General features: G+C 37.6%; 1 protein-coding gene across 1 annotated transcript in view; it reads left to right on the top strand.

Moving 5' to 3' along the window:
- The first annotated feature begins 286 nt into the window (after nt 1–286).
- Nucleotides 287–9,330, top strand: part of Ak1 (Adenylate kinase 1) — a 103,915-nt gene continuing 94,871 nt past the window's right edge. Inside the window, exon 1 of the mRNA XM_090404887.1 lies at nt 287–418. Within this exon, the coding sequence (XP_090261013.1) occupies nt 413–418 (6 nt within the window). The 5' untranslated portion in view covers nt 287–412. The remainder of the gene's footprint in view (nt 419–9,330) is intronic.

The following is a 9,330-nucleotide window of genomic DNA, read 5'->3' as shown; positions in this document are numbered from 1 at the left end:
ATTCTGTGTAGTAGATATTGAAACAAGTAATCTGTATGTCTTGTGCTGTATAGTACGATTGCGCTATGTTTTACTTTGCACGTTTAGATGTACTGATCTGCCTACGAATTAATGAAGTAATTTGTTATCCCTCACATTACAATTCGGCACAGCTGTTTCCTGTTCACATAGTCACAAAAATCATTCTTCTCTCATGCGCAGTTGCTCTGCTCTACGCGTACTTCTTGTCGACTAGTTCAATATACGAACTATTGCAGCGACAGAGGCGGGAAAAACTAGTAAGGGCAGCGTTCAAAAATAGAGCATTCCTCTACGGTAAGAGAGGAAGAAGGTCACCTGTCACTGTTTTAGAATAGGGAAAGACACCTTATAGTTTTTGAATCCTATTTGGGAGTCATCGTTATCCTTAGAAATGGCGGTAAGTAAATTGTAGTCCGACTGCTGGGCATGACTGTCATGTTTTTACAATATTGAACTTAATTTTTAATCAACTGGGCTTTAGTTGTAGAGAATATGAGATGTTACACCTTTTAGTTTACGATACGATAATCATCTCCGTGATTATTATATTCCTAAAGAAACAGTTTATTTATGACGAAATATTTTTAAAATCCACGAAGACAGTTATTTATATTTATTGCGATAGAATAATTAAACTGGAATTTCCAAGTTTTGGATGACCAGTCGACATTAATGGTAACATGTTTAAAGAGAACAGCCAATACCGTGTGTGGTGTAACGGTGATATACAACACCATGATTTTCTCGCATGAAAGGAGAGTGTGTGGGTGAAAACACGACGAAATATTTGGCAGATATACGCAGGTTACATATTAAACAATACATTTTATTTAATGAACTTGTGTTTCCTAACTAAATTATCAATACGATAGCGACAATAATACTATATTTGGCAGATATACGCAGGTTACATATTAAACAATAAATTTTATTTAATGAACTTGTGTTTCCTAACTAAATTATCAATATCAATACGATAGCGACAATAATACTATACTTCACCTAATTTTCCAAGGGGAGTTAAAAATCGCCATAGTTTTCTCCTCATGTTCACAGTCGACATCGACGGAAGATACTTGCCGATTTTAAATTATACGTATATTTAGATATAATTTCAGGCTTTTTTTTTTTAGTGTCGAACTCGATATGTCCGGTGATGATTTTTATTGTACTATTGATTGCAGTTTTAGAGAATTGTTAAGGTTGATGGTACATAGAAATAAATTTTTTAAGTATAGTCTTCCACATATTCCCTATTCAAACAAAGTGCATTTAATTGGCGTATTGCTAGCGTGATTACGGCCAGCAGACCGCCGGCGGACCTGTTTTAAATATCAGATATTTTTTGGTCGTCAAGCCAGGAGCTCGATCACCACAGCACTTACCTGTAGCTGCTTTGCCGAGTAAACAGTTTTACAGGTGTTGTTAATGCACTTTCTAAAATACTGAATAAATAATCACATTAGTGGCCGTAAGCATTTGGAGAATGATAAAATTATTACCGATTGGTGGAAATGCGTATTCCTCTGTATACTGCTCATCGGAATGGCGAGTAGTATACTAGCAGGATTAAGAAAAAACGTGCATTAAAGGAAGGGGGGAGGAATTACCCCCTCCATTAATGTACGTTTTTCTTCTAGTTTGCCCATTATAGGCCAGGTGAAAAAAAAAAAAAAACCATTTAGACTGATGGCATTGCTTCTTATAGAAGAAGCAAATAATGAGGTTTAAAATACTGGCCATTATTTTTGAAGTGACCCAGAACTTATCTAAGTATGATACATTCTATTTAAATAAAATACTTGGAGGAAATGCTGTCATAATGTACTTTTTGGTTACAAAAAAGTGCCTTATTTGAAACACTATTGTTTATCTGCATATGCATAAATGAAAATAAAATGTAAAATTTTGATTTAATTAATTTGATTTTTCTTGATGAAAATCCAGGAAAACAGAAGTTTGCATGATCGAAAGAAATGTCTCATAATATGAAATAGTTGTCATCTCACCAGAGGATAAGTTAGTTCCTTAAGGATCACCATGTAACCTTCACCACTAGTAACTCTTCCCAGTCCTATGTTATCTGCAACACAATTGCATCTTCCTTCACTAAACTATTCCCAATATGTTTAGCTTGTATATTAATCACCTCAGTCAACTCTACTAGCCAATTAGTTCTCTGACTTTGCTTTAATTTAAATATGAATATGCCATATGATATCAATCATCTTAGTCATTATCAATTACCGTTGTTACTTATTAAAATGTAACTAGACTGTTGAAATCAGATCTCTCTTTTAACAATGTTTTCATGCTGATCTCTTAATTAGTTAGGATACAATAATGACCAGATAAAGTTAGGATACAATGGCAACCATCCATTGTATCCTAACTTTTCTGGTCACTTAACGACTGTTGCAAAAATGCATATTTTCTAATTTTGCACTGATATTATTTTGTGATTATGTTGTCACATCATTCAAGAATAGAAATGAAAAACAAACATTGTGATGTGCATTGTTTTTGTACCTAGTCTCTGTGCTTCATTGATTATTAGTTATGTTTAAACCGTTCCTAACGTTAACATACTGCTGATCTCAAAACAGTAAAAAAAAAAAGCATTTTACTTCATGTAATGGTCCAGTTATTTCTTCACCATGAAGATGCGATGTGATGAGATGCTCATCATGAACTGTTATTTTCATCTTCTCAAAACTTTCATACATCGATAAAAATGCAATCACATGGTCATGGGCATCCGCAAAGGAGGGGGGGGATGTTGCACTTCCCTCCAGAATCGATTAAAAAATTATGAAATATCCCTGGAAATTATGAAAGGAGGGTGAGGAGTGGTTTCTTTGCGTGGAGGGTGAACCTTGGAATGCATTGCCTGAGAGAGTGGTTGGAGTGGGGACAGTTAATGGGTTCAAGGAGTGGTATGATAGACTTTGCATTTCCTAAAAACGACCTCCCACAATGAGTCTTTTGACTCCATGGAGGCCTGGATAATAATAATAACAATATCACGGTTTCAAATTCTCAACATGCCAGTGGGGGGGGAGAGAGAGAGAGAGAGAGAGAGAGAAGCAGATCTGGTAAGCTTGCAGTTAGTCTGTAAAAGGACATTATGCAGCAGTTGCTTTGTTTTAAAAGGCTTAATGGAAAGTTGGAGTGGCAGAATTCCAGTTCTGTGGAGTAATGTTAGTAGAGGTCTATGGGTGTAAACCCATAGAAGAGCCATAGGGCTAAAACAGACTGTTGAAATGCTTTGATGACAGAGAGAGAGAGAGAGAGAAAATGAGTGGTCCTTGGAACTGCTGTGCTCTAGATAGCATCAAGAAGTTCTAGAGGTTTTTGATATATTTCATATTTTGATATGAAATTAAAAGGATTTAGCTATGGGGGGGAAAGCTATGTTAAACCTGACAAAAATTATGGAAAATAGGGATGTTAGTAAAGCCACAAAAGTTAGAATTGTTAAAACAATGGTATTTACAGTAGTGATGTATAGATGTGAAAGCTGAATCATTAAGAAGAAAGATAGGAAGTGAATTGATTAATTTGAATTTTGGACATGGGGGAAAGTAGTAAGAATCCCATTGACCACAGGAGTGACTGGTATGGTTTTAGAGAATATAAAGATAGAATGATTGCTAAACATAAGTTAATGTACTTTGTAACAGTTAATGTAATTTATAACTACTTAAAAAAAAAGAGACCCAAGAGTGATGGAAAACATTTGTTCACCAAATTGCTGAGAGTCATAAACGACAGGATGGCATGTAACAACAGTAGTTAGACTGGCTGGATAAGAGTAAACATTCATGAATAGAAATGAATGTCAATTTTTTTATGAGGCCAAGGAAGTTAATGCCAGGAAAGGCTGAGAGAAAATCTCAAGTCCAAGGAAAGAAATTTGATCCCTGTGTGGTGATTTGTATGTTATCAAAGGTAAGGGAAGGTGAATTGATCTTTTGGGAGGAGACAAAAAAAAAATAAAATAAAAAATAAAAAAAATGCCAGACTATATTTTGGCAATATTGACTGAGTTAACCTAATCCCATTTGAAGAACAGCATGAAAATCTGTGTTTTTAAGGCCTTAGTTCTAGAAAATTATAGAATCCCATTTGAAGAACAGCATGAAAATCTGTGTTTAAGGCCTTAGTTATAGAAAATTCTTGGAATGTTTGTATACTTGTAAAAGGGTGATAGAAGTTAACCATCAAGCTACTGACCAATTGCCATCATCATATTGAAAGTTTATTTTTCACTTGGTTAGACTATAATCAATGTAGTTTAATCCTTTATCCAAGTGTGAGCAAACAAAGTTTGCACCTGAAAATATCTTCAGGACTGAGGTAACATAGTACAACACCGGGCAACTCAGAGCAAAGGTGGACCAAGCTAACATCACTCCTATCTCAGTATCTCCCATAATGCAAAACACATCTCCTTGCGGTCTGGGTAGTGGCCCTTCCCTTAATGCATAACATTATACTTATCCTTTGCTCCGAGTTTCCCGGTGTTGTACTACCTTACCTCAGTCCTGAAGATATTTTCAGGTGCAAACTTTGTTTACTCACAATTGAATAAAGGATTAAACTACAATGATTATAGTCTAACCAAGTGAAAAATAACCTTTCAACATCTTTCTCTAAATCTAGAGTAATTTAATAATAAGGTGGCACACCTTTTGGCAACTCCTATAGGTAAAGATGACCTCTCCATTGCTTCTGCCTTGGTATCTCCACTTCTGGGCCTGGCTCCTACTGACGAGACCTCAATAAAGATCGAAACCGGTCTGGGTAGTGGCCCTTCCCTTAATGCATAACATTATACATATCTGCAAGGAGATGTTTTGCATTATGGGAGATACTGAGATAGGAGTGATGTTAGCTTGGTCCACCTTTGCTCCAAGTTGCTCAGTGTTGTACTGCAATCATCATCTCAGTCCTCTCCAAAATAATGGAGAAAGTCATCATAGCCAACTCCACTACTTAGGGCTTACCAATTAATCAGCAACCACCAGTATGGATTCTGCCATTCAAGATCCACAACTGACCTTGTAGCTTATATCACCCACCATTGGACATGTGCCATAGAAAGATACAGAGAAGCTTGTGCTGTCGCCTTTAATATTTCCAAAGCCTTCAGTTGACCATGTGTGTCATCGTGGCCTGCCGATCTCTCTGCTTGGACTAACGTTTACCACCTATCTCTCGTGGTATAAACACATCCCATCAATCAACAACAACAACCATGGGTTCAGTGCCCATAGGTGTCTGATTCCATCAACAGCATCCAGGAAACTAGGCATTCTCTTTCATTCTAAAGGATATTTTATGCCCAACTTACTCCTAACCATATACAAATCCCAAATCTGCCCATGCCTAGAATACTGCTCACATGTTTGGGGTTGTGCACCTAAAACTTCCTTTAAAATCCTTGATGCTGTTCAGAGGTGAGCAGCTAGGCTCACTGATCCCTCTCTTACAGATTCACTTCGACCTCTGTCTCACAGATGCAGTGTTTCAGCATCTCTGAGATAGAGGTCGAAGGTCATGGATGTAGCTGTCTATTCTACAGCTACTTCCATGGTCACTGCTCCAGTGAATTGGCCACTATAATTTCTTCACTTTCAGTTGTTACACCTGTTAATACAAGAGCAGCAACTGCCCAGCATCCCTTAACTGTGCAACTGAAAGTGCACTGAACCTGCTTCTCTTCCTCTTTTATTTCATTCACCTCTGTCCTCTGGAACAGCCTTCCTCATGAATTTTTCCCAAACAATTACAACTTGCAACTCTTCAAAGAGAACATCAGTAAACTCATATCTCAGTTCTCATCTACACTCCACACATGGCACTGATGTGTTTATGGATCTCTTGATCTCTCATGTATGGGATTAAGATTTAAAAAAAAAAAAGCCTGCAAGGCTTGTTAAATGAGGAGGAATAAGATACATTATAACTACAGAGAATGCTATTATTGGTGAGAGATGGTTATTTATGTTAAGAAAAAGAGGGTAGTTGATCGAGTAGCTTTGAGACAATTCTGGAATTTAGCAGAATCCACAGATGCCACTAAATCTTTACGTGATACTATTGAAATCCTCTCTCTCTTCCCCCCTCCCTTAGTCTTCCAGTCTTTATTTTCATTCTTTATATGAATCCCACCCATGAAACACTTTTAGCCTATAATATGGTTAATATTAGGACTTGATGATGATGTGATTGTTTATGTAGTTCCTGCGTGTGTGTGTGTGTGTGTGTTGGCTTTTTGTAAATGGAAAAAGTTAGTGATCCATCTGAAAGGCAGGTGACTAATGTGTCAAGAAATGGTAAACAGATAAATCAATTAAAGCAAAATTAACTCATTATATATACTGGAATGAAAGAATATTAGAAGTGCAATTAAAATTAAATAAAGCAGATTTAACAGTTGTTGGAGTCTATGCCTCTGAAAAAGGAAAAGAAGAAGAAAATGATGACTTTACAAAAGTTACAAGGAAAATATGAAAAATTAAACAAAGCAGACAATATAATCAGCAGCTTGGTTGACTGAGTGGTTAGTGTATCCGCTCTCTAGCCAAAAGGCTGTGGGCTCGAATCCTGCCATGGGCATGGATGTTTGTGATTGTCTGTGAAAGTGCTAGTGATGGTAGTCGGCGGTAGATGGCGTTGGTGTTAGATGACGAAGGTTGGTGGAGTAGTGAGACAAAGAATTGTAGAGTAGATGCCCTCCCTCGATGAGTCTTTGGACTCCCTGGAGGTGTGATGTAATAATAATAATTAGTATCATAGGTGGGCTAAGCATTAGATAAGTTGGAGCAAATTACATAAGTATTATTAACTATTACATAAGTTGGAGAAAATGGATATGGGGATGGTGGCTGATAGACATCAGAGGGTGGTGTATGGCAGAGTGGAATCAAGGTGAATGAGGGTGACTAATGGAGTGTCCAGGTCTGTACTAGGACCACTACTCTCTAATTTATATATTAATGATATATATCAAAACATTTGAAGGGGAATATTCAGTATTTGCCAATGATGCAAAACTAGGGAGAGCAATAAATTAAAGATGCCAAGAAATTATATTCTTGGTTTAATCCTTTATCCAAGTGTAAGCAAACAAAGTTTGCACCTGAAGTATTTTCAGGACTGGCAACTCATGTATAGAAGCTAATGACATCACATTATACTTGCCTAAGTATCCCATAATGCAAAGCACATCTTCTTATGGACATGTATAATGCTATGCATTATGAGAAAGGTCACCACCCAGACCAGTTTCAACTTTTATTGAGATTTCATCAGTGGGAATCAGACCCAGAGGTGATACCAAGCAGAACAATACTGGTTTGATGGGTGAAGCATAAATGCTTTTCATATTCCCCTTTGTCTGAGAAGGAAAGTTCTTTGAGTTGAGAGTTATTGAGCTTTAAGCTCACCCTGAAAGGGCAGTGAGATTAGCTGTGTTCAGCGGAGCATAGAATTGACTTTGATCTTTTGTATTTGCAGAATTCTGCTTCATTGTAGTCTGAAGCTTGCTTGATCAGAGGGTTTGAATGATTATTTGTCTTGATGAAGAACTTTACTGCTAGGTCATGGAGAAGGGATGTGATGTAGGGAATGTTGACTTCTCTGTGAATCTGGGAGTTTCTGATAAACCATGGGGCATCTAAACTCATTCTCAGGCATTTGTTCTGTATTCTCTGCAGCTTTTGGATATTTGTATTCGAGGTATGGCTCCATGCAGGAGATGTGTAAGTGATGACTGGGTGTATTACCATCCTGTATATGAGTAGTTTGTTCTGAGTGTCCAGTTTGCTTTTTCTGTTGATCATTGGGTAGAGCTGCGCAATTACTTTGAATGTCTTCGAGCTTATATGTTTTATATGACTGGTGAATTATAGTTTTTTATTAAGCATTATGCTGAGATACTTGACTTCACTCTGCCATGGGATCTTAACTCCTAGTAGATGTGTCTTCCTTGGTCTAAAACGTGTAATAAATTTAGTTTAATCCTTTATCCAAGTGTGTGCAAACAAATTTTGCACCTGAAAGTATCTTCTGGACTGGGGTAAAGTGGTGCAACTCCTTGCAAAGGTGGAGCAAGCTACCAAAACTCCTATCTCAGTATCTCCCATAATGCAAAACACATCTCCTTGTATATGTATAATGTTTGGATATGTATAATGTTATGCATTAAGGGAAGGGCCACTACCCAGACCAGAGTAGAGATACCAGGCAGAAGCAGTAGCAAGGTCATCTCCTCCTGCCTGGTATCTCCACTTGCGCCTGGCTCCCACTGAAGAGACCTCAATAAAGGTCGAAAATAGTCTGGGTAGTGGCCCTTTCCTTAATGCATAACATTATACATATCCACAAGGAGATGTGTTTTGCATTATGGGAGATACTGAGATAGGAGTGTTGGTAGCTTGCTCCACCTTTGCAAGGAGTTGCACCACTTTACCCCAGTCTTGAAGGTACTTTCAGGTACAAACTTTGTTTGCACACACTTGGATAAAGGATTAAACTAAATTTATTATAGTCTGACCAAGTGAAAAATAAACTTTCAACTTTTTTCTAGTGAACAGTATGGGTGAGCTCTTCTGTGGGTTTGCTTGGATCCTCTAGTCTATCAACCATTTCTCTAATGTGTGAATACTGCTTTGGAGTCTTTTGATGGCTAGTTTGGGGCTGAGAGATCTTGCTAATAATGCAGTGTCATCTGCATATAACACAGTGATTGTTGAGCTTAGGTTTTGAGGGATATCAGCTATGTAGATAGAAAGCAGCAGGGGGCCAGGAGTGAGCCCTGCAGCACACCTGCCAGGACCTTGCATCTGTTTGATACAGTTTCATTTATTTTGACTTGCATGAATCTATCTTTGAGGTATGAGTTAATTATTTTTACTAGATTTGTTGGTATATTGAATGTGATGAGCTTGTAGAGAAGACCCTGATGCCACACCTTATCCAAAAGCCTTCGCAGCATCTATGAAGACTGCAGCTGTGTGGAGGTTCCAGTCGAATCCTTTGGTGATGAATTTGACCAGTCTGTGAATCTGTTGTATGGTAGTGTGGTTTTTTCTGAATCCTGAACCACTCATTAGGAATGATACCTAGTTTATTCGTTTCTGATTGAAGCCTTATAAGGATGACCTTTTCTGCAATCTTTCCAAGGCTGGACAGAAGACTGATAGGTCTTCGGGGAGCTGGGTGTTCTTTCCAATCTTTTTGATTGGCATGATATCTGCCATCTTCCATGTTAAGGGAAAATACTTGAGTCTGAGGATGGCA

The sequence above is a fragment of the Typopeltis vanoorti genome, chromosome 15 (genome assembly GCF_054136105.1).
Source record: "Typopeltis vanoorti isolate ZY-2024b chromosome 15, IOZ_Tvanoo_1.0, whole genome shotgun sequence".
Lineage (NCBI taxonomy): Eukaryota > Metazoa > Arthropoda > Arachnida > Uropygi > Thelyphonidae > Typopeltis > Typopeltis vanoorti.
Note: the sequence above shows the minus strand (reverse complement) of the source record. Positions and strands in the feature narration are given on the sequence as shown.